General features: G+C 37.3%; 1 protein-coding gene across 7 annotated transcripts in view; it reads left to right on the top strand.

Moving 5' to 3' along the window:
- Window positions 1-26,968, top strand: part of IMMP2L (inner mitochondrial membrane peptidase subunit 2) — an 862,490-nt gene that overhangs the window by 17,914 nt on the left and 817,608 nt on the right. For all 7 annotated transcript variants that reach the window (XM_035020938.1, XM_035020940.1, XM_035020935.1 and 4 more), the window contains exon 3: window positions 19,696-19,832. In XM_035020938.1, coding sequence (XP_034876829.1) covers window positions 19,698-19,832 — 135 coding nt within the window. In that variant the 5' untranslated portion in view covers window positions 19,696-19,697. The remainder of the gene's footprint in view (window positions 1-19,695; window positions 19,833-26,968) is intronic.

Here is a 26,968-nt window from a genome sequence, read left to right as displayed (position 1 = left end):
TTTCTATTAATTGATGTGTATATAGATTTGTACTTTTCTCCTTTTTGTACCCCTTCCCATTTGAAAGTTTATTAGAAATTAATGAGACTTGAGCACTTACCTTTTATATAGTGGGTTGAACTAATTGTGTATTCAGGACACTCTTATATTTGTTGCATCTGAGTGCCATAGTAGCAGTTATGAAATCAATAACTCTTGTTATGTTTATTGGGAGTGGTGAATATTTACTGGGAGTGGCAACTAAGTGGGAGCATAGTGCTTAATTGCACAGTCCATAGGGTCAGATAATCTGGATTTACCACTGCTACTTACTATCTGTGTGACTTGAGGAAGATTACTCAAATACTGTGAGCATTAGCTTATATCTTTCAAAATGGGATAAAAATAGGTTCATGTAAGAGATTAATTGAGGTAACAAAATAGAATAACAAAAATTTTAATTTTAGTATTACTACAGCGATACAGTATTTTAGACAACACAAATGAATATTCTTTACTAGAATGAAATTTTTATTTCATTGGTTTCAAAGTCAAATTGTTTCTTACAGTGTTTCTTTCTGTTTCCAATTAATGCTTCTTTCAGAGTTTACAGATCTGATAATAATTTGTGAAAGTGGTTGCCAATCACTCCATCCTTATTAAAGATGAAACAAAACCTCACAGTACTGTTGGCCAAAAATTTTTATGTCACTGTTTAATGTTTGTACTGAAGTTAACACCCAAAGTATAGCATAATGTTGGTATAATTATGGCCAAGGAAAAATAGTATTTTAAATATTGCCTGGGGGGTTCTGTTAATGTCTGTCTCACTTCTAAAACTGATCTTTCATCTGTGATTTTATTATGGCTCTTTTTGCTAGACACATCTGAAGAGATAAAATTGCCACCTTTCTTTGTAATTAATTGAATAACAAATTACTTGGCTTGGGAAAGGGGAAGGTCTTTGGATGATATGCTTAGTCTTTTTGCAGAACAAAGGTATATTAGGTTCTGAAAAACTTCTTCATTATTCAAAACTGATAGATATTAATTTAAATTGCTTTGAATTTCTGTATGGCTCATATATTTTTATTTAGCTCATATACTTCCTAAAATCTATCAAAATTGTTACTAAATTTTCTTTCTGAGCCATTTACTGTAACAACCGTTGTGATGTTCCTTAATATCATTTGATGTTGATGAAACAATAAAAATAAATTTCTTACAAAATTGGAAAGATCAGGGAATTATTCTCAGGGCCACTGAACTATTGATTAAGTTGACAACAACCTATTGGTGACCCATATGAAAATAATTTTATTTATTATTACTGATACTTATTTGCAAATGGGGTTATACTTATCTTTGCTGCTGAAAGCAGGAATGTATTAGAAGTTTCCCCAAGTGTGTATGTTATCTTGTATTACCCAATCAGCCATGTGACATGTGTTTATTAAATGAGCACAGGTATAAAGTAAAGATCAGGCAAGAAATTTAACCATGTCATCATTAGAAGTGAACATGATTTCATGACCAATGTTAACCTTGCAGCAGAAGTCAGAAAAAGTCTTGGAGTAGGGTGCAATGATGACGATGATGATGGGGTGTATCATGGAAGACAGGTAACTTTAGTAGTGGGGAGAAGGGGCCATTCCATGGATTTCTGATATGGAAGGTAAAGGCCTGAAGTTAGAATCACAGATAGTTGAAGCAAAGAACCTTATAGGTAGTCTACTCAAATAGATGAAATGAATTGCTGTGTCATTGGCATGGCTAGGACCTGAATCCAAGTTTTCTGATTTCTAATTTGGTACTGAGCGTGGGACGAGAAGTAACAATTTAGCTCTAGAGTAAGATGGGCACTTGGTTCTTTGGGAGTAACACATGCAGGGAGGTACTGTATCAGATGGATTGGGTGGCTCCCAAACAGCCTGCTCTGGTCACCCAGTTTCTCTCTTATGCTCCTGACTGGTATTTAAAGGGATGGAGTATCTGACACAATCATATCAAAGTGTCTCTCCATCAACATTATAACTGGGTGGTAATATAAACCATATCTAAAATTAAGCAAACAGTCAAGAAAAATTTACTTAGCACCTGCAGATGCTTAGCAAAATTCTAAGACCTTTAGGGTTTATAGAGGAGCGAGACATGTCACTTACCCTTTAGGGGCTTACAGTGTAGTTGTGGAAAATGGACATAACTATAAAAAGATAACTAATAATACTGGGTGCCAAATGGGGGTATGGCTAGTGTATGCCAGAGGAGTTTGGGGGTGGACGACAGTGCTGGGTTTTATAATACTCAGATAAGACTTCCCAGAAGAGATGAAAATTAGGTTGGTTGCTTCTCAGCTCAGTAGATCTTAGGCATAATTATATATATGTTCAGCTCTAAAGATTTCAGATTCACCTAACTTATGAAGTTCAGAGCTGGGAGTTTTCAGGTATTTACCTGACTTGCCGTTGAATACCATTCCACAATTCCAAAGCCATTGTGCAGAGGATGGCTGAAGATTTCTGTTTAGAGACTCCCATTTCTGCTTATCACTCCCGAGTGTGTTTACCAGCAGATCGAATTCTCCCTCCTGGTGTTCTGAATGGTCTTCTGACTGTTGCAATATAGAGCAACCCCTGGTTTCAATTACCTTGCTCCCCCTTTTTTTCTTTATTGGCAAAGTAGTTAAAATTGCTACTTAAGTGTGAGTTTGGTGAATTCTCCTATTTAAGGTGATCTTTTTACTAAGAAATTATTAAAGTGGGGTGGGATATTAGTCTATCATACATAAAACACAGCTGCAGCTAGCATTTACAGTGGGCTTTTCTGTTGTTCATTATATTGTTTTGGTATTCTATGTTATGAATCATTAACTTGAAGATTGGTACATAAATAATGCCATTAAACATTATAAGATAAATAATCTTATGTTGCATCAGAGAATAAATACACTTCTCAAAACCCATGTTTTCACTCTATCTCTGCATTCAAATGCTATTTCTCCTTTTAGCACAAATAAGGGCTTATAAACCTGACAGAGATGAATTTAAACAAGAAATATGAAAAACATTAGGACTTAAATTATATAGTCTGAGCCTCAATCCATGTCTGATTTTTTAAGGTGGTGGTTTTTAACCTCTTTTTCTTCTTATTTTTTTATGTAGTGAACCCTTCAAAGAAAATCTTTTTTGAAATTCTATTATTAAAAAACCCAAAAGATAGAAGTGAGTGACTTTGACTGAAGAAGGGAATTGGGGTTCAGAGTTTTGGTTACTTTGTGCCTGCTCCCTTCGGCCCTTGTGCCTCTAGGGAATCCTTAGGGCCACCATGGCGTGTGGACTGAAAAACATTGCTTTTAAGGAAAAACAAGCTAAACACTTCCTAAAAGTAAGCTTTCAATTGAAAAAAAGAATTCTTGATGTCTTACAGTTGAATAGGTTATGAAAAATTACTTGCTCTTTGTTACCCATCTTTATTGCCTTTAGACATGAGTGATGTGCTATGATTTATTGAAGAAAAAAAAAAAAAAAACCCAAATCAACCTCTTGAAGTTCAGTTTACATAAACATACACATATATAAATAGAAACACTTTCTCAATGAGTATTGTCAACTGCCAAGTAAAACTACCAGATGTGAGATGGGGTAGTCAGACACATGAACGTGCTCACCCATGCACACAGACACAGCACACAAACACACACACAGTTTGTTGCATGTGGTTAGGCAATGCCTTTCTCTCAGTCTTTGCCTCCACCACATCCATCATATTCTGAATACAGTGCAGATAGTCTACATGGACAGGAGAGTATGTTAAAATTATTTTTAGTAATTATTGGAACTCATTTATTGATTTCTTCAATAAAACTGTATTGAACACTGAACACTTACTTCAGTGCAAGGTGCTGAGGTCTGGCAGTGAACAAGAAGCCATCACAGAACTCATAGCTGATTGGAGGTAAGGATGAGAATATCAGGTGTGATAAATGCTTGGTAGAGGAAACATAGGATTTTATGGGAACACATAGGAGGGGTATCTAATTCAGACATGGAGAGTCAGGGTGGACTTCCTGATGGGTGACATCTAAGCAGACCTGAAGGGTGGATAAGAGTTGGCCAAGACAGGAGTGTCTGGCTGGCTAAGTTGGTAGAGCCTGCAACTCTTGATCTCAGGGTTATGAGTTCAAGCCCCATGTTGGGCATAGGGCTTACTTAAAAAAAAAAAAGAAAAGAAAAGGAAAGAGTTGGTCAAGACAAAAGAAGGTGGGAAGAGAGATAAAGACAAAGGAGAACATATATAAGGGCCCAGAGACAAGTAAAAGCATGACATATTGTAGGAATTGCATGTAGCTGGGTTTGGCTGGAGCATGATGTGCTAATGAAAGATAAGTGTATGTTAAATCTAAGGAGTTTGCTATTGTGCTATAGGACATGGAGAGTTATCGAAGGATTTCAAGCAAGAGGAAGTTGTGATTTGTATTTTTTTTAGTAGAGGGCACTTTGGCTAACTACCATGTCGACCTTGGGGCAGCCATTTGGATGAGAGTCATTTTTCTGAGAGTAGAAGGACCAGAGATTATAGAATACTGTGTAGTTTGTCTTTCCATAACATCCCCAATTGCCTATCTCTTTTATAAAACCTATCTTTATTCATTTTAGTTTTATGGCCCTGGTAACCTTATCACAAGGCTAGATTAATTCAAAAGAACAATGTTTAATGTTCAATATCTATATAGATACACAGATATATCTTCATTCTTTCAGTATAGAAACTGGTATGATGCCCCCACATGTAGCAGGTACTCAAATGTTTATTGACGTAAAAGGAGTAAATACTGAAGGAAGAAATGCCAACTTCATTCTCTCTCTCTCTCTTTTTGATGATCATTTCTCTGCTCTTCCCAGTGCTCTGTAGGCTTAGATAATTTCAACACCAGCTGTTTTTTAACAAACCACAGGGGTCTGACCGTTGTATACTAGGACTACTGATAATAAAATGTACATTTAAAATAGCTCAGATTCACACCTTTGCATTTTACCACTGGATCTCAAAGTCACATAACAGCTGGACATGCAGATATAAAATCAAAGAATAGTGGAACGCCTTATTTACTCAACTCAATAATTATACTTTGGAAATTATATAGATGGATAATTTATGAATTGAAAATTTTTCTTTGTATCTGCAAGGGAACTAACTTCATTTCTAACCTATATGTGAGGGTGATTGCAAAGGAAACTTATTTTAAAATAATATTTTGCATTTTATTAAACTTAGTAGTTTATAAAATACTTTCATGGTATTACTTATACTAAGTTAAATTCACATTACATAATTTATCTTTTGAGGCTAAATACCTAGTTCTGTGATAATGCCAATTTCTGAAAATAAGCAAATCCAAAGGTACTTTTTGATAGTTTATAATTATTATTGATGTTACTTATTTAGTAATCAGATTTTCCCATTCTTTAAGCAGGCCTCTGTCCTGCTGTTCATCCATCATTTTTCTGAGTACCTTTTTACTTAGTGGTGTAACAAAATGTTCCAGGCTCATTTTGTACCTTCCCAGGCCCAGCCCTGGAATCAACCCTTTTCTCTGAAGAGCTTGAGTTCCTTATAGTGAGGAATCATATTAGAAACTAAGATCCAGGTACTAGAAATACTTGTCTCTACTGGGTTATCTTTGCTTTTAGGTCTCTAGAGAGTTTTTTTCTTGACTTCCCCCTTTTCCACAGCACCAACTAACTCCTTTATTCCTTTGGTTAATGCTACAATGTATCTAAAATAGTTTCAGAGTTGCTTCCCTCCTTGTTCGCATTTCTCCTTCCTTCCCTCCCCACTGAGGGTATGTAATTGAATACTGTATTCAGAAGTTAATGGGATTAAAAGAGGGTGGGAGGAAACTTTTGCAGGTGTCCCATATGTTTATGGAATATATTGTGGTGATGGTTTCACTGATGTATACTTATCTCCAAACTTGTTAAGGTGTATCCATTAAATATGTGCAGTTTTTGTATGTCAGTTAAACTGCAATAAAGTGTTTTTTAAAAAAAGGAATGATGATGGGTGAACTGCCTTGATGGACAGTGCAGGGTCAGAATGAACTGCCTGCCTCTGGAATTCTTTTCTATGAGAAAGAAAGAAATCTCCCTCCTCTTTGTGCCACGGGGGGGGGGAAGGTTAATTGGATCGCTGCCTCTTCCATAGTTGATGCCTGTTTAATTCTCTGTCTTGTTTAGATTTTAAGTGGATAGTGGAGCAAAGACCATTTCTTTTTCTTTATATGTGTAACATGCAATAAAAATGTATGGTGTAAATCATGAATATTGAAATTGTTTTGCCCTGTGTTTCACATCTTTCATTAGAAATTGTGGCTGAAGCGAAATAAAGTTTAAAGTTTTGTTTCCCTTTCTTTTTTTACTTACGGAATGTTTCTCTCTGTTTTTGCATTTTACTCGGAATAGCATATGCATTTCTCTTTTAATGCTAATTTTTGCGTTCCTGAAAAATCTTTAATTCTGCGAAGTCATGTGCTAGAAGTGATAGGGCTTAGAGAGAAAACAGGGTTAGGAACAGATGAGAACAGATGATTTGAAACCAGTGGAATGTTGTAAACATAACTAACACACAAAAAAATGACAATTGTAATAAAAATGGCTAAATCTCAACTGGCATTTACACCCAGCATCACAGTCAATCTTAGGCAGCCTTAAACCCTGGTTTTCCTCCTGATAGTTATAAATCCTTAAAACCATCCACTTCTACCAGAGACTAATTTCATCAAAGTTACAAGTCTGATCCAGGGTATTGTATTCTAAAGACAGGGGAAAATATTGTGCATTTCTTCATCTGTACTCTCAGCTTCCTCAGGTAGCATAACATAGTGGAAGTCCTGAAACCACTAAATGATCTTTCCCATTAAGTGTGAGAAAACTTGCTCCTGATGTGAAATTACCTATGAGCCAACGCAACTGACGCCATTTTCCTGCATATGAGCTAATTTACACTAAAGAAATATCTGTTGTAGCAGAAAAGACTAATGTTAATTTGCTTTAGTTTGTAAAGATAATATGTACCCATTATTGAAAGTTTAAATAATACAGAAAAATACAAAGAAAGTGAAAATCCTTTGACTGCCAGTAAACACTACTGTCATCATTTTGGTTCATATTCTTTCTCACCTGACTTCTTTCCATGATTATGATGATGATGCTCTCTGTGTGTATAGAATTTCAAATAAATGAGTCCTTATTATACTTAGAGCTTTCCAACTTTTTTCCAAAAGTGAATGTCAAGCAATATAGGTATTCTTTTTAATGATTACAAATGATTCTACTTCATGCATGTCATAGTCTATTGATGTATTCATGGGCACTTAGATTGTTTTCAATCAAGGTTCACTGTTAGTAGTAATGGAGTACTGAAAAATCCGTGATCATATCTTTGTACCCTAGAAGTGGTGCCCTGAACAGAGGGTGTGTTCGTGTAACACATTAGTGCACATCGTCTTGTTACATTCAAGAAAGGTTTTACCCGTTTGCACTACCAGGAGAACATGAGAGGTTGTATTTTCGCACCCTGGGTGCTTTTAGTTCTCTAGATCTTTGTCAGCTTGATAGGTTAAAAAGGTGATTTTTATTTGTATTTGTTTTATTATTAATGTGGCTGAACATCTTTTTATATCTCTATAAACTATCCATTTTTGCTTTCAGTGAAATGCCTTTCATGTATTTTGCTCACTTTTCATTCAGAACATTTGTCTTTTTTCTTATAATTTGTAAGAATTGTATAATTTTAGATATATTAAACTTTGAGGATTAATATATATTGCAGCTTTTAATATCATGCTGATTATCTTTTAACCTTATTTATGCTATGTTTTGATTTTTATGTAGTCAGATTCATCAGTATTTTTCTTTAATGTTTTCTGGGTTTTGTAAAATGTTCAGAAATGCCTCTTTCCACCCCTAAAAGACTATTTGCCTTTATTTTCCTTTGTTAGTTTTATGTTTATATTTTATTTTTTATATTAATCTTTATGTGGAATTTTTTTTTTCTATAATGAGTTAAATAAATATCCACCTTTGATTTTTTTTTTTTCCCTCTTCAAGTTGTGGCTGGTTATTTCAACATGATTTGTTAACTCAAGTCCTTCAGTGTTAACATCTTCATCATATAACATGTTTCTTTTGTGTCTTTGGACCTATTTCTGGGTTTACTATTTTATTAGGTATATATGCAAAACAATTTACCCCAAAACGCCGTGGCTTAAACCATGTATCATCTCTCACCGTTTCCATGGGTCTGTGATTTAGGAGCAGTTCACCTCCGCAGTTCTGATTCAGGGTCTCTCTTTCGGTGGAAGTTAAGATTTCAACCCAAGCCACAGTCATGTGAAGGCCTAACCGGGGCAGGAGAATCAGGCTTGCAGTTGGCTCACCCGCATGGCTGGCCACAGTCGTGCTGGCTACTGGGGAGAGGGAGGCCTCAGTTCCTTTCCACCAGGGCCTCTCCCATGGTTGGCTGTTCTCGGGACGTGGTGTTGGCTTGCCTAGAAGTAGTGATGAGAGAGAGCTAGGAGGTAGCATTCCTTTTCATGACTGGCCTCACAAATTACATAACATCATTTACGCCACCTCTTCGCTAGAAGCCGGTCACTAAGTCCCGTCCACCCTTAAGAAGATAGGAATTAGGCTCATCATTTTGGAAGATTTGCAGAAATATTTTGAAGCCACTGTGGCTCCCTTTTGTTCCATTCATATATTTGATTATCTCTACATTAATATATACCTTTTAAGAGACTTGTGTCAAACTGATGGAATGGCACGGAATGCTATGCTCCACTGCGTTTGACAGCCATTGGCTCTTACTGACCAAGTATCTAACAGCAGATATACAAAATAGTATTAATAATAATCTGGTGACATTTTAAGTTGCCTTATCTTCCCAACTTCTCATGCTTCTTTAGAATTATGTAGTAGGGATCATTGTATTTCACTGAAGGTACCCTGCTTACGGTATTTTTTAAAAATTTGTTTTACGTTATTTCATTCTGCTGTGATTTTGAATGTTTTGATTGGCAGATACGTCCTAGCTTCAGAGGGCCTTGCATGTTGATGCACCTTCACAGGTATCTTAAACAGTAACTCATAATATACTGACAAGTGGGTAAAATCAAAATAAGGCAGTTATGTGTGGGGAGCAATCTAAGTAACATCTCAGCTCCATATGCTGTATGCTCACCAGGGACTCATTATGATCCCTAGACTTTCTGTTCAGCAGACACTTGAGTCCAGAAAGTGCTGTGCTCCATCTGCCTTAGTCTCCAGGCTGCACAGGATGAGCCTCTTGGTACTCTGATCTCTTGGCAGCTATTTTTTTTTTTTTAAAACTTATGTTGCCAGCCTGGTCTTTGTTGCCATTTCAACAAGTGTGTGCACCCTGCCCCCTATGCTTGCACTTGTAAATTTAAAGGACCATAGCTACTTCTTCCAAAGGCATCAGTTACTATGGCTTTTACCTTACATTGCATAAATCTTCTCATCTGGCTTGCATCCTTATTTATCCAGCACTGAGCCTGCATGGCTCTTGTTTGAGCTCCCCATGGGCATGCAGCTGCCGTAGATGGGCTGTGGGCAACCTTCCAAAGCTGACCATTTGGACAGGTTTTATTTTTGACAGACTAATCAGAGCTTTAATATACTTCCCTGCTGGGGGAGCCTGTGTTTCTAATTTTTATCTTTATCATTCTGTAAAGAGTAATAATAGTCCCTGGTCTGGCCCTAAGTTTGCTGGTTCCATTGTATTTTCCAGTCCCACTTTTTTTTTTTTTTTTTTTTTTATTACCTTGGTTTTTCATCTTTGCCCCTTTAGGGTCTGGTTGGCCTTGGTTATTTTGAGAAGCCTTCCTACTTCCTATTCCCAACCCTGATCAAAGGAAAAGCCATGTTTTTCTCCTTATCTCTTAATGTGAATTTGAGCTGATGTCTTATATTCACTTAAAGGCATTTGTAGCCCAGTAAAGAAAGCAGTTTATTTGAGGCATGAAGGGTAGAGGTCGGAATAGGATTTTCATGAGACCCTGAAATCATGCTCTTTTAAAAAATTGCTTATTGCACTTACTGTTGAACCCATTAGAGACCCTGTACCATTTAAAAATAGGGCAGAAATAGGGTTAGTGTGAATAGTGGCTAAGAGAAATGAATATGAAGCAGTTATTAGAGAGTGGGCCAGAATCTGAGATCGTGAGATAGGTAAGGAACAGCAAAGCTGATACCTCAGGTAATTGTGCTCTAGGAACTGCGTGTCACCTGGTGTTTTCAGTGACATTTTCCCATTACTCATGTTATTGCCTGATGCTTACTTTCCAATATTCTTCTTACTTACTTTGTGCCCTTCTTTTTTTTTTTTAGGTTCTCAATGTTATATTCTTCTCATTATTTCCCTTCACTCCTATTTCTTAGTTTTGATTTTTGAAGGGTTTTGAGATTTGTTTTTGAGGAGGATGCTTTTTTCTTTTATAGGCTATCTTAATTTTTTAAAAGCCAATTTCACATGCAGTGAAATGCTAAATAATTTTTTTTTTTAAAACTACTCAGTAAGTATTCTGGTATTGGAAGTATGTTCTTTTGCTAATTCAAAATGTTATTGTTTCAGGAATAAATAGGCTTATGGTGAATAGTCCAAAATTCTCTAATTACTTTGTTTGGGTTGTAGATGAGTACCTCGTCTGTTTCATTTACACATACATTTAAGTTGCCACATTGTTAGCTTAAAATCCACATTGCCTTTAGCTTCCACTTAATGATAGCAGTTATGCTTTTCTATTAAACTAAAAAAAAGTAGAGTGCCGTGTTGATACCCAAATTTTGTGATTATTAGAGTTAAAGCTTACCAAGCTTCTTCTTGCTAATGGCTATCATTTAGTAGGATTTTACTCACTCTATAGAAAGCTATTCACTTGCCTGTTAATTTTTATGGTAAACTATTTTTTGCAGAATTTATGGCATTTTAATAACTGAAATTTGATATTGGGCCTTAGTTGTAAATGTGGTCAAATGGTGTCCATTTGGAGTTAAAGGATAAAGATAATTTATGGGATTAGGGTGGACTGAGCCGGCTTTTGGAGAGGCTCATAATACCACAGTATTATGGATTTAGTTTTTTTTTTTTTTTTTTAAAGATTTTATTTATTTGACAGAGAGAGACACAGCGAGAGAGGGAACACAAGCAGGGGGAGTGGGAGAGGGAGAAGCAGGCTTCCCGCCGAGCAGGGAGCCTGATGCGGGGCTCGATCCCAGGACCCTGGGATCATGACCTGAGCCAAAGGCAGACGCTTAACGACTGAGCCACCCAGGCGCCCCTGGATTTAGTTTTATATGGTTTTCAAAAATATTGGAGTCATGAGGGTTTCCATATTGCTAAGGGACGAAACATAGCAAAATAAAAAATAAGTATTAAATACAGTCTTATTCCTCAATTCTCTTAACATATATCTTGTTTCTTGGTCTGGCCAGCATCTATCTCAGATAGGCCATAGATAAACCTTTACTTTCAGAATCGTATTTTCCTCTTGTCTCAGAAATTTACCAAATATAATTTATCCTTCTTTTATTTCCAACATTTTAATGGCTATTTTTAAAAGTATAGAAAAGTTATTTTTTAGCAGACATTCTTAAACCCACCTTTTACATTTAAATTCATTTTTTTCTTTCCACTCTTTCTCGTGAATTTTTTCCTTGCAATTTCAGGACGTATCTTCCTCCTCCTCCTCCTCCTTCTTCTTCTTTCTCCTCCTCCTCCTCCTCCTTCTTCCAATGGCCATTATATAACTTCTTCCTGTGGTCCAGTTCTGGCACTGAGTCATATTTTTCCTTTATTTTGCTTTAAAAAAAACCCTCAAATCAGGGGCGCCTGGGTGGCTCAGTTGGTTAAGTGTCTGCCTTCGGCTCAGGTCATGATCCCAGGGTGTTGGGATCGAGTCCCGCATCGGGCTCCCTGCTCGGCGGGAAGCCTGCTTCTCCCTCTCCCACTCCCCTCGCTTGTGTTCTCTCTCTCGCTGTGTCTCTCTCTGTCAAATAAATAAATCTTAAAAAAAAAAAAAAACAAACCTCAAATCACCTAAGATAGTGCTGAGATGTTGGCAATCCATAATTTTTGTTAATTAGCCAATATCACTAAATATGATAGTCCCTAACCAGTTAAATGCCAGAACAAGATTAAGTTCAAAGCAGAACAAAAGTATCACTCTGTTTAGTAGATATCCATTACCTAGAAGGTTGGCTTTACTTTTTTTATTGCATGTAACAAACATCCTTAAGTCTATTGTTCTTTTTCGATTTGTTATTGCGAGTTCCTTTTTTTAGACATGGCTAATGCTTTTACCTGCAGAAATACCTTTTATTTGATATCCAGTCATTGTTCTCTAATGTACATATACTGTATTCAGATACTAGCTTTATGGGACTTTATTTTTTTTTCTTCATACAAATGCTTGCTTAAGCAGAACAACATGTGTGAACATTTTATACCTCCAAACACCCTGCAAGTTTTCTCAGGTGAAAGAATTGTGGCTCAGCAAGCCAAACAACAATTTGTCACATGATTGAATCATTGAATCATGATTTGAACTAAGGTCAGTTAGATTCAGAGGCCACCAACTTTATACTGACTTTCCCTCTTTGCTGATGCTCCCTCTGCAGAGCACTGCTGGCCTCTCCTTGGATAGAGGGGGGACTCCTTTTCTGAGGCAGAGGGAAAGGTGGGCATAAATGCTGTACATTTGCAAATTGGAGTCCTTACCAAAAACTCATGAAGTTGCATATCTTAGTTGTTTTCTGGTTGTGTTTTCTCTCAACACCAGGTATAGTAGAACATAACCCTGGAATTCATTTGTGTTTAAACATTCCTGACTTAAAATTAAATATGTCAGTTTTAATCTCTACTTTCTTGGTATCCAGATGCTCATCAGTTTAGCAATAGGGAATTACAATTATCTCTATCAAAGAAGCAGTTTTAGGTCAAGACAGAGGACCATTATTATCTTCGCTAGGCTACTAGTGTTGACTTTTATTGGGTATCTTTGCCAGAACATGGTTTGATTTATGTCTAACTCCATTACATTTATCCCCTTTATTATTTTTGGCTAGTTTTTCTTTCTTTCTTTCTTTCTTTTTTTTTTTTTAAGATTTTATTTGACAGAGAGAGAGAGACAGTGAGAGAAGGAACACAAGCAGGAGTGGGAGAGGGAGAAGCAGGCCTCCCACCAAGCAGGAAGCCTGATGCGGGGCTCAATCCCAGGACCTTGGGATCATGACCTGAACCAAAGGCAGACACTTAACGACTGAGCCACCCAGGTGCCCCTTGACTAGTTTTTCTTTATTCTTTGCTTTTTCTTACCATTTTGTCCTGAGAAGTTTTGAGTGAGAACTGCTAAATCACATGAGTTAAAAGATAAAGGAATTGATGCTGGAGTTCACATTCTGAAGATTGCCAATTGTCTATTTTACAAGGTATTGTTTATTTGTAAAGTGAAAGGAGCAAGATGGCCCTGAATTTTTTTTAAATTGGTTTCCATAGATTACTTTCCCAGATCTGCTTCCAGTAGAATCAAAATTGTTCTCATTCAGGGGTGCCTGGTTGGCTCAGTCCGTTAAGCATCTGCCTTTGGCTCAGGTCATGATCCCAGGGTCCTGGGGTTAAGCCCTGCCTGGGGCTCCCTGCTCAGTGGGGAGTCTGCTTCTCCCTCTCCCTCTGCCCCTCCCCCCTCCCCCTTACCCCGCTCGTGGGCTCTCTCTCTCTCCCTTTCTCTTTTAAATAAAATCTTTTAAAAAGTTGTTCTAGTTCATTAATTATTACTTTTCTCTTGCATTAGTTAGTCCAAATGTATCCAAATTCCTCCTGGTTTCGCACATGCTTAGGTTGTTTGCCGATTGAGGTTATTGGTAGCAGGAGCTCCTGGAGAGATCCATGGAGAAGGTTAGTCTGATCATGCATGGTCATCTACTCATTTCCTGTGATCTTGTAACAAGTTCCCCTTGGAAGGAACTTGACTTTGGTCTGTCTTTTTACCTTTGGTGTCTTAGCATAGTGTCTAGCAAAGTAGACAATGTAGCCAGAATGAAAATGTAAACTCTGTATGGCCTAGGACCACACCTACCTTGTTGTGCATTGTGTACTCATCCCTTAGCACAGTTCCCAGATACATAGTAGGTGAGCAATGAATATATATTGAGTGAGCAGCGAACTGGGTGTCTGATTTGCTTGGATCCCTGCTCTTACATTCTCTGATGTTCATAGTTTGTTATATAGTTTGAGTTTAGAAGTAAAATCTTTATTTGGTTATCCAAATGTGCAGGCTTATTATTGTGATTGAAAGATTACATTTTATATAAGATACTGCCTTGTAATTTATTATTTTCTCTTACCTTCAAACCGCCCACAATTTTTAAATAGTATTTGTAATTAGGATGACTTGAGGTGTATTTATCCACCTGGGTTCTATGGATGAGTGACTGGTGACTTTGTAGAGGCTAAAATATAAGCAAGTTTAAGAATCATTTTAGATGAATTCATGCATGATCAAGTCATTACAAGTCATGAGAGAAAAAAGAGGCTTTTATGGTATAGGTCATTATGTGGTTGATTGAGGTCAGCATCACCAAGAAACTTTCCCTTGCAGGTGCTGTATAGCAGGTGGCAAATATGATTTCAACTGAATCTGAAGGTTTATTTAAAAATATTCTCAGTCCAGCAATGAACCAGGTGTGCCTACTACTTAAGCATCAGTTTTTTCAGGAACAATGTTTTGAACCTAAATGACTTGCATGGTTACTAGAGAATGAGGTTACTGATAAAAATTCTTCCCTTTTTGCTGGTGATGGTTTTAGTAGCATATTGTCATTGCTTAAAGGAAATTTTCTCAGAGGAAACAGATGCTAGGTGCTTATTAGTATGGAGGTTTTAAACATTGAGGGTGTGAACAAAAGACCAGATCATTCCAATGATTCTTTGGCAATTTCTATAGAAAAAAAAAACAACATAAACTTTAACAGAATGTGAATGCCATACAACTTTAAACAATTTATTTGTACGACTTGACATGGAAATGTAATGTTTGTTTCATTTACGTATGGTTTATTTTAGTGATAGTTAGAAGCTTTTAAAAATGTTTGACTTTTATGTGGTATCGGTGTCCTTTGCAATTCGTTTAAGACAGGACTATGCTGAGGCTTTTGTTTTGAGCCTCTGAAAATAGTGACAACTTGTTTGCAAGGTAGCTTTATTTTTTCCCTTGGCTTGGGCAGAATCTGTGCACCTTCAGATTGGCACTCCTCCCACGTACTCTTTGAAAGTCTCTCAATGGAAAAATACTTGTCTTGACTTTGTTGTGCAGGAGATGGTCAGCAGTGGACTTGTGTAGACAGGAAGTGAAAGAGCAGTGGCTTTCACTATAATTAAATGTTCTTTGACATGATTTGCACTTGTTCCAGCTTCTTCTGTTTCTTTCTTTCTTTTTTTAACTAGCTGTGTGATAAAAGCAAAGTCTTTTTTTTCTTTTTAACACTTAGAGTCTCAAACCTAAAAGCAACTTCCTGTCTCTTCTTAGTGGTAATCTGAGTGACTTTTTAAAACTTTAGTATCTGCTGAAGTCCTGGAGAAACAATTGAAAAATTTATGGAAATAAGAATGTTGGACACAGAAAGGACCTTAGAAATTGAGTCTAACCTCTTTCTTTTTACAGACAAGAAACTGAGGCCTGAAAGTGAGTTGGTGAGACATGCAGCAAGTTATAGGCCACCTCGGGCCCCCGGACTCTCATTACTATGATCCTTCCTGGGGGCCACAGTGACCAAATGGAGTAGCAGTATATGAGAGAGTGGATATTGGGAAAGGAGGGGAGGCTCAAAATTCTGGGACTCCAATTCTAATACAACTTATGTTCTCTTTTCCCCTTAATTTACACTGTAAGCATGCATGTTACCTTATAACTAGGATAGCTGCAGCATCATCATATTTGAAAGCCTTCCTAGTTTCTATTCTGCACATATCCCTAGTCATTTAGTGAAGGTCCATGCATGCAGGAAATAAGGAACGGCAAAGATAACACTTATATTCTCATTCTGTCATGTGTTTGCTTTTTTTAATTCTAAGAGCCACAGTTGTATAAGAGCATGTTTTTCTATTTTCATTTGTCCTATCATTTTTTTTTGGAGTCTAAATCCTCTGGTTGTCTAAGCCTGTTTGACCTGATAAAGTATATATTTGCTTAATATTTAGGCAAGCATAGGTTTACATGTTTTAAGCCAGTTTATTAATTACTGAAAGTAGTCAAGTTGTCAAGTTGGTTGTAATATAGATTGTCAGCAAGATTTTCCTATTTGAACCCAAATGCTACTATGGGTGAATAGAAAGGTAAGACTTTTTAAGGCTTTTCAAACTCTCAAGAAGTTTTCCAAAGCATATAATATTCCGACATGGCCTATTTTGGCTACATAAAAGAATTGCAGTCAGATATGTTGATTGCTGCATAAATAGGGAAGAATCTTACTTGGTATTTTTTTGTTCTCCTTAGAACAGCAGAGAGACTGGACTAAGAAAGGGTAGTTTATCATAATAGTAGATAGATCAGGACTGGCATCATCCTGTAGTATCCATATACTAAAGTGACTTCATAGCACATCTTTCTTTTTTAAATGTTAGAAATCAATGGAAGTTCAAAGAAGAAAATAGTCATGATCTACATTTCTAGCATCTAAGATGAACCACTCAGCATTCTGATAAGCCTGCTTTTTCCATCTCTCTCTAAACTTTACTAATTATACAAGTGACATGAGTGGTTAGTAAACAATGAGCACAATAATACAAATAATATTCTATTTTATTTTATTTTTTTTTAAAGATTTTATTTATTTGAGAGAGAGAATGAGAGAGAGAGAGCACATGAGGGGGGAGGGTCAGAGGGAGAAGCAGACCCCCTGCTGAGCAAGGAGCCCGATATGGGACGCGATCCCGGGACTCCAGGATCATGACCTGAGCCGAAGGCAGTCGCTTAACCAACTGAGCCACCCAGGCGCCCCAATAATATTCTATTTTAAATACTTTTATATGCTTATACAAATTTACATAGAAAATATAAAATATTGTTTGTGAGAGTTTTTAAATGATATTATATTGTATGCCCAGCCATCTTTATATTCTCTTCCCTTAGCATTGGTGTTTAGCGTCAATAACTAAATGTTTACTAAAGTAAAAATTGAAAATTAGGAAATAAATTGGGTATATACTTTATCCAAATTGAACTTCTGTTAGTTTCTTAAGTAGCTACATTTTACTTTGCTCCTAGGCCTTCACACATGCTGCTCCTTGTGCCTGAAATGCTCGGGTCCCACCTCGATTGGTGTTTCCTTGGGAGACCTTTGCTGATCATTTTCTGATGGAAGGAATTCCTTGCTCCATATTCCCATGGTCCAGGGCTTGGCCCTTTTCAATACTCATTTCCATTTAAAATATTTGTTTAGGGGCATCTTTCCTGGTACAGTGTAACCCCTTGAGAGCAAGGACCATATCTGCTTTTCCACTCCTAAATTCCTAGCGCCTAACTTATGGCCTTGTGCTTAGTAGGACTGAATAAAGGTTTGATAAATTGAATTGTGAGCATGTTTTTACTACTTTGGAATGCAATTCAAGGGGATGACAAAATAACAGTGCTTTCATAGGTCACTACTGCCTCTTGACACCTCCTTCTCTTAGCTCCTCTCCCCTCTCCCGCCATTGCCCATCCATGTCCAATCACATCATTTTAACCTCCAAAATATATATCATAATCTGCTCATTTTTTTTTTTTTTTAAAGTAAGCTCTACATGCATCGTGGGGCTGGAACTTACAACCCCGAGATCAAGAGTCGCCTGCTCCACTGACTGAGCCAGCCAGATGCCCCATGTCTGCTCATTTTATTCCATCTCTGTCACCACCACTGTGGTCCAGCCTACCATCATCTCTTGCTCAGGACCACTAGAATAATTTGGTCTCCCCACGTTCATCTTGTCCCATCCAATGAAATAGAACAAACTAAAATGATAGCCTATTATGTAATAAGAATAAGTAGTTTTGTGAAACTGTTTTCAGTTCTTATTTGCTGCATTGTGAGGGTATATATGTAAGTTGTGTGTGTATATGAGTTAGTACTTGAGTACTTGGTTGCTCTATAGAATGTATTTCTTAATGTGGGACATGGTCAAAACAGTTTGAAAGCCATTGTCCTATACTGATAACTCTGGAGAATTCTTTTGCTCTGTCAGGATCAGAAGACTATTCTTTATTACCATGTGACCCTCTTTTGTATGTGCCTTTAAAGGAAGAATTCCTTTAAAATAAAGTGAGAAGTGAAGTCTTTTGGATGAAGCTATTTGGAAGTGGTCCCACCCTTTCTTTATATGTTCCTCTGTGTCTCCTTTCAAGTTTAAGTTATATAGGTCATTGGGTAAAATCTTCAGATATGAGTAGTTGGACTGAATTTAACTGTATTTTTTCTGCTTTTTTAATATACACTTATGCAAATAAGTAAATAATTATTTCTGTATTTATATTTACTCATTTTCTCCCTCCCTCTCCCTCTATTGTTCATGAATATATTTTTTAGTCTTTTTCTTTTCCTTCTTATATTCTTATCTATTTTTGGCTTTTCATGTGTATAATATTAATATTATCATAACACTGCTCTCATTGGAAGTGTGACTTTTGGGAACTTAAACATGAAAAGTGTAAACACTGTCCCAGTATATGCCTTTCTGGTATATGCTTGGTGTGAATTGCATTTCTGGACCCTTTTGAACCTGCTCTCAAAGGACAAGAAATTTTAGGTCATCCCTTGGAAGCAAACTGACCTGTGGGTTTAGGGCTACACAAGCCTTGTGGTTGTGTTAGGGAACTTTTCAGTTGCTCTGATCTAGTTGCACACTGCAAAGAAGGAGAGGTCAAGAGACCTCTAACCTCATCATCCCCTTCACCTCCTCCTTCAATCTTGGGTAGCACATGGAGCTTGTCTAAGTAAGACTGTGAACAAAACGATCATTTATCTTTCCCAACCATGAAGTTTCTTCAAATCTCTTGGACTGTGTTCGGCTCTCTTTGGTCTGGTAGTGTAGCATATCTTATCTCTCACTATTTTGTTTTTCATTGCATGAGACAATTAAAAGATTGCCTATCCCTAGAAAAATCTGAAAATTAGGTGGTTACAGGGTAAGTGAGTGCAGCACAATTACAGTGCCTCCATGGTGCTGGGGACCCAGGACCCTTCTATTTTGTTGCTTTGCCATCTTTAACTTGAGATGGCTACTCCTGTCTCTACCACCACTTTGTTATCATGGTATTGTAAAAAGGGAAACATGAAGAGGAGGGCATTCTCCTTTTCAGGGCACAGTGTGGAAATTTATCATTTTTACTCATATGCCATTCATCAGACCTAGTTACATGGTAACTTACTGCTTTGTGAAGAGAAAGTTTCCAGTTATCAAGTGGACTTCAGTTACTGAAAAGAGTTAACCTGAGTTAGTGTGTTTGCCTTTGGGATTTAAGTCAGATTTATTCCACTGCTTATAGGGATGAGTGTGAAAATTATTAAGAGATGAGGTTGTTTTCCCTTAACTCTTACTTTTCCTGTGCTGTTTTTGTTTTTTCTTTTTTACCTTTTTTGAGGCTAATTTTGTACTTGTTTTCAGGTATGGCACAGTCACAAGGCTGGGTGAGGAGGTATGCCAAGGCCTTCTTTAAGGGCTTTTTTGTGGCGGTGCCCGTGGCCGTGACTTTCCTGGACCGGGTGGCCTGTGTGGCAAGAGTGGAGGGAGCATCAATGCAGGTAAAAACGAATGTGGCTTCGTTCTTTATAGCACATGCTTCATGGTTTCTCATGTACTAGCAGTGGGATTTCTGTATATTATTTCTATGATGGGACCAGAAAAGTTTTAAAAAAGGCCTTGACCTGAAATTTAACTTTACTAAATTTTTTTAAAAGGTCTTTTAATGTGGTCATATTATAAACAGGGTAGAGGTGAATAAACGTAATTATCAAATAGTTCTCTATATCTATAGGTTTTTTTAAGTTTTTATTTTATTTTATTTATTTTAGGATTGTAAGTAGAGAGTCTAAGGAAATTTTCCTAAATGACACCATTTTCTGTGGATATGGCCTGGGATTTCAAGATATTTTAATTATCTATATTTGAATCCACACTTAAATATCCTTTTAAGACCAAATTATTAGTTGCAGGATGGGTTTGGGTCAAATTCAGTTACTGTGTGTGTGCATATATATATATATATACACACATACATACACATATATATATACACACATATATAGTTACTATATCTATCTCATTGTCCATATGTATATCAGTTGTATATATATGTACACACACCCAAAATATGTATATACATATAAAAAATATACATACTATATGTATACACATACTCAAGTGTGTATATATACATAAATACACATATGTATTCATGTATATATATGTATGTGTACATATGTATGTATGCATTTGTGTATAAGCATATACACTTATAGTAGGTAGAAAAGTCTAGAGCACTGGTCGCAGATATTCTGGGTGTGTTCTCTAAGCATGTTGCTAATTGAAAAGATTAAATGCAGTTTATATTGGAAGAATTTTGCAGTGGAGATTTCCAAAACTTGTATGCAAATAGTCTTCTGGAATAACTTAGAGAAGACTTTGTTGTTCTAAAATTGATGTCTAGAACCTAGCCATGTGAGTAAGTTTATATAATTAAGACGTTTGCATTTTGTGATATGATTTGTTTTCTTTCATTATGAGCACGTATTAAGTTCACATTGTGCTAAATAGCTGTATAAAACAAATGAGTAAAATGAACATATAAGCTTGTAAGAGCTTAAAGTTATATAAAGAATAACCATTTTGTTTTTCCTTTTTTTCAGTCAGAACTATTTAAGGGCATAGGTATCAGCTTTGAGGAGTTAGAATGAGTTTGCTTTTTTAAATGTAATTTTTGTATTGAAAATCAGATCTCTTCCTGAGTTCTGGTAGTGAGTGCTGTTTTGCTATACAACCATTATTATTCCGAGATAGATTTTTCCAGAACACAAAGCCATCTTACCTTGGAACTGATGATATTCCAGAGGATCGTATGGCAATCATAGTATCCTAATCGTCATGTTTTAGCCCAGTATACACCCACTGAACATCTATGTTCATGATTTGTGCTAAGAGGGAATTCATTAAAAAAATATAAGAAATTGATTGTCTTATGAAAAGACAAGGCTAGTTAAGAAGGCAGTGAAGAAAGTGTTACATAGTGTCATTCTTAAATGCCAGTCTGTTAACTCAGATTTTTTGCTGCAGCTACATTTGCTGCAGATACATTTCTTACAGTGTTCCTGGACCCTACTCCCAAGAAGTCAAATTTGTTACCTTGTAGTTTGTTTGGTATATTATGTAGAATTTCCTTGGCTACTGATTACAGGAAAACAGCTTGAATTGAGTTAGATATACAGGAGAGTTTATTGGAAGACTTATTATGTACCCAGGAGGAAGGCAGAAGTGTGACAATCATCAGGGACAACTGGTCCGGGGATTTGGATACTGCAGGGTGCTCCGTCTTCTGTGTTTCTGCCGTCTGTTTCTGTCTGCATCTTGGCTTCATTCTCTCAAACTGGCTTTCTCCCCCATGCAGGGCACATAGCTGCTTTAAGATGCCTCATTTCATCACCAACTGAGAGAGATTTCTCCTCTTGCCTTTATTTCACTTTGAAAGATCTTGGGAAAAGACTGTGATTTATTGTTTCAGTCACATGCCATTATCTATACAAATATAGATCAACTTTCACCAATGGGTTAGAGTGCCATGCCCAGCTTCAGACAGGTACACACCCCTAGCCTGTGGCTAGGCTCAGTAAGAAAATGACGGTATATATTTGAATCAATTTCCATAGGCCTTCAGCTTTCAGGGTAAGTTAGGGGTGACATATCCCAAAGAAAGTGTACAGTATTTTCAGAATAAAAGAGGAAAGGATATTCTGGGAAAAAAATAGAGATGTATGTTTATTACAGTTGGGTCTGTATTTTAGGATTTTTTGACTCCTAAGTATAATAGAGAATTTATTTATAATTTCATGAGATATTACTAAAACATACTTAATTAGGAGCAGAAATTGCAATCATGGGATATAATGATTAATTAATGAAGCATTTTTGAAGACATCTTTGCTACTGTACAGCTTTGATGAACTGGACATGTTTAGACCATGGGGTTCAGCAGAATTTTTGACCAAAAATTTGACAAAAATTCTTGTCTTCAATTTTCTGTAATGACACAAGAACTAAATAGCTTGCAGGGTGTGTGGACATCTCTGGAAGTCCCCGAGCATCTTGCAAGGAACACACCTGCTTTTATTGACTGTGAAGCCTGAGAATTATATCTGGTATTTGGCAGCTGGTTGATTTGTTGTGAAGGAAGGGAGTTCTCTGGATGTGTGGTGATGCCTTCTTGTACCAGGTTTAGAAGTATGAGAGAAAGGTAGAAAAAGCAAGTGGCAAAAAATAAAATGAAGTGTGGAGAAGAAGAGGAAAGAAAGTAACCTAGATTGGTTGGGTAGTAGAGGATGTTGGAGAAAATGAGACAACTGGTACAATGAGCAGGAGGCAGAGTGGCACAGAGGACCAGTGTGAAAGAGACTCAAGACAGAAATGTGCTCCCTGGAAGGCGTTGCTAGGCCCCTTTGTGAGACCTCCCTTGGAGCTGTACCCTTGAGTGCTGACACATCTCTGTGGCATGTTTGTGTGTAGCACCGTGAGATACGTCATTCTACATCTTAGTATTCATTGAAGGAATCTGTGCCATTTCGAAGGAATTCATGTTGGTGTAGGTTACCAGTCTTGAGAATCATTCATTGTGTAGTGCTTTAGAGTTCCTGTGTATTCAGGTGGAAAGATCATATATAGTCATTTCTGTCATTTCAAATATATGAATCATTTTGTGACTCAGGAGGTCATTTTGAGATATGGACAATAATGAAAAGCAGTGGTAACTTTGGGTTGGAATAGGGAATCATTTATCAAATGGCTATGAAGTGTGAAACACTCTTTTAGGTGCTATAGGGGGATGGCAAATGAGGTACAGATTCTGTCTTCAATGTACTTTTACTTTAGTAGAAGAGGTTCAAAGTTATTAACTCAATAATGGATACATTTTCAGATGAGAAGATATCAAGCTGTCAGACATTTTTGGCCAGTGCCTGGTACTGAAATGAAAACCGGTTTGCTTTAGCATACTATTTTGGAACATGGACCTGGAAGTTTTAATTTGGAATAGAGTGGTACCAGAGAATAATACCCTGAGCCTTTTTATTGTTGGTCACGGTATTAACTTTTACTATAGCAATAAACTACACTAAGATTTCAATTGCTTGCATTCAGATCATTATTTCTTGCTCATGGGTCAGTAGATTAACTGTAGTCACTCTGGACTATGGGTTTGGTTCACTCCACTTCATGTATCTTTCACTGTGGGACCTACACGGAAGGAGCCATGGCTGCTTGGGGTATGTTCTCACGGGTGATAGCAAGATATCAGAGGGTGAGTAGAAACACTCAGAACCTATTAAAGCTTCAGTTCAGAACTTCTACTCTTCTGTTCACGTTCCATTGGTCAAAGTAAGTCACGTGTCAAAACCCAAAGTCTGTGAGATCGGGGAGTCATGGCAAAGTGAAGAGGGAAGGAAGAATAGTGAGGAGGTGAGTACACATACCACAGCCACTATGACTCCAACGATACTTGGTTGACTTCAGAGGTAATCTAAAAAATTGTTTTTCACCTTTGAGTCTACCTACAATGACCCTAGTCTTTGGAGTCAAAGACTGACAAAATTGGAATGGATTGAAATTTTGAGTCACTGAATTCTGGAATGGGTTGATCCATTTTAGATGTCTTTAAGTTGGAGTCATCCAGGGCCACTTGGATCATCACTTCGGAGTGGCTTTTCTTAGAGATCACTCTGCAACTTGTAGACATGTTACTTAAGAAAATCCAAGGACGGGCGCCTGGGTGGCTCAGTTGGTTAAGCGACGGCCTTCGGCTCAGGTCATGATCCTGGAGTGTCTGGATCGAGTCCCGCATCGGGCTCCCTGCTCGGCGGGGACTCTGCTTCTCCCTCTGACCCTCCTCCCTCTCATGCTCTCTGTCTCTCATTGTCTCTCTCGCAAATAAATAAAATCTTAAAAAAAAAATAAATTAAAAAAAAAAGAAAATCCAAGGACTGAAAGATCAAATCTCATTAAAGAGAAATATAATACCAGTCTTTTGGAGTGTACTGAATAAACGCTGTTATAGCAACACTGGAAATTCACTTTGGTAGCAAATTTTGCATGAGAACTGTTTCTTATGTCTTTTTAGAATTCTGCTGGCTTGGGATTTAATAGGAGAGGCTTGTTTCCAGGATTCCCTCTTACAAGAAATCTTTACTTTTTAAAAAAAAATTTTATTTTATTATGTTAATCACCATACATTACATCATTAGTTTTTGGTGTAGTGTTCCATGATTCATTGTTTGTGTATAACACCCAGTGCTCCATTCATTACGTGCCCTCTTTAATACCCATCACCAGGCTAACACGTCCCCCCACCCCCTCCCCTCTAGAACCCTCAATTTGTTTCTCAGAGTCCATAGACTCTCATGGTTCATCTCCCCCTCCAATTTCCCCTCCTTCATTTTTCCCTTTCTACTATCTTTTTTTTTTTAATTAACATATAATGTATTATTTGTTTCAGAAGTACAGGTCTGTGATTCATCAGTCTTACACAATTCACAGCGCTCACTATAGCATATACCCTTCCCAATGTCCATCACCCAGCCACCCCATCCCTCCCACCCCCCACCACTCCAGCAACCCTCAGTTTGTTTCCTGAGATTAAGAATTCCTCATATCAGTGAGATCATATGATACATGTCTTTCTCTGATGGACTTATTTCGCTTAGCGTAATACCCTCTAGTTCCATCCATGTCGTTGCAAATGGCAAGATTCCTTGTTTTTGTTTTTGTTTTTGTTTTTTTTGATGGCTGCCTAATATTCCATACATAATATATGTATATGTATGTGTGTGTGTGTGTGTGTATATATATATAGCACATCTTCTTTATCCATTCATCTGTTGATGGACATCTTGGCTCTTTCCATAGTTTGGCTATTGTGGACATTGCTGCCATAAACATTGGGGTGCATGTACCCCTTCGGATCACTACATTTTTATCTTTGGGGTAAATACCCAGTAGTGCAATTGCTGGGTTGTATGGTAGCTCTATTTTCAACTTTTTGAAGAACTCCATACTGTTTTCCAGATTGGCTTTACCAGCTTGCATTCCCACCAACAGTGTAGGAGGGTTCCCCTTTCTCCGGATACCCACCAACATCTGTCGTTTCCTGACTTATTAATTTTAGCCATTCTGACTGGTGTGAGGTGGTATCTCATTGAGGTTTTGATTTGGATTTCCCTGATGCCGAGCGATGTTGAGCACTTTTTCATGTGTCTGTTGGCCATTTGGATGTCTTCTTTGGAAAAATGTCTGTTCATGTCTTCTGCCCATTTCTTGATTGGATTCTTTGTTCTTTGGGTGTTGAGTTTGATAAGTTCTTTAAAGATTTTGGATACTAGCCCTTTATCTGATATGTCATTTGCAAATATCTTCTCCCATTCTGTCGGTTGTCTTTTGGTTTTGTTGACTGTCTCCTTTGCTTTGCAAAAGATTTTATCTTGATGAAGTCCCAATAGTTCATTTTTGCCCTTGCTTCCCTTGCCTTTGGCGATGTTTCTAGGAAGAAGTTGCTTTGGCTGAGGTCAAAGAGGTTGCTGCCTGTGTTCTCCACTAGGATTTTGATGGACTCCTGTCTCACATTTAGGTCTTTCATCTATTTAGAGTTTATTTTTGTGTGTGGTGTAAGGAAATGGTCCAGTTTCATTCTTCTGCATGTGGCTGTCCAATTTTCCCAATACCATTTGTTGAAGAGACTGTCTTTTTTCCATTGGACATTCTTTCCTGCTTTGTCGAAGATTAGTTGACCATAGAGTTGAGGGTCCATTTCTGGGGTCTCTATTCTGTTCCATTGATCTATGTGTCTGTTTTTGTGCCAGTACCATACTGTCTTGATGATGACAGCTTTGTAATAGAACTGGAAGTCCGGAATTGTGATGCCGCCAGCTTTGCTTTTCTTTTTCAACATTCCTCTGGCTATTCGGGGTCTTTTCTGGTTCCATACAAATTTGAGGATGATTTGTTCCATTTATTTGAAAAAAGTGGATGGTATTTTGATGGGGATTGCATTGAATGTGTAGATTGCTCTAGGTAGCATTGACATCTTCACAATATTTGTTCTTCCAGCCCATGAGCATGGAACGTTTTTCCATTTCTTTGTGTCTTCCTCAATTTCTTTCATGAGTATTTTATAGTTTTCTGAGTACAGATTCTTTGCCTCTTTGGTTAGATTTATTCCTAGGTATCTTATGGTTTTGGGTGCAATTGTAAATGGGATCGACTCCTTAATTTCTCTTTCTTCTGTCTTGTTGTTGGTGTATGGAAATGCCACTGACTTCTGTGCATTGATTTTATATCCTGCCACTTTACTGAATTCCTGTATGAGTTCTAGCAGTTTGGGGGTGGAGTCTTTGGGGTTTTCTACATAAAGTATCATATCATCTGCAAAGAGTGAGAGTTTGACTTCTTCTTTGTGGATTCGGATGCCTTTTATTTCTTTTTGTTGTCTGATTGCTGTGGCTAGGACTTCCAATACTATGTTGAATAGCAGTGGTGATAGTGGACATCCCTGCCATGTTCCTGACCTTAGGGTGAAAGCTGTCAGTTTTTCCCCATTGAGAATGATATTCGCTGTGGGTTTTTCATAGATGGCTTTTATGATATTGAGGTATGTACCCTCTATGCCTATACTCTGAAGAGTTTT

The sequence above is a fragment of the Mirounga leonina genome, unplaced genomic scaffold, assembly GCF_011800145.1.
Source record: "Mirounga leonina isolate KUSES-001 unplaced genomic scaffold, KU_Mleo_1.0 Mir_174, whole genome shotgun sequence".
Classification (NCBI taxonomy): Eukaryota; Metazoa; Chordata; class Mammalia; order Carnivora; family Phocidae; genus Mirounga; species Mirounga leonina.
This window is presented reverse-complemented; position numbering and strand designations above follow the sequence as displayed.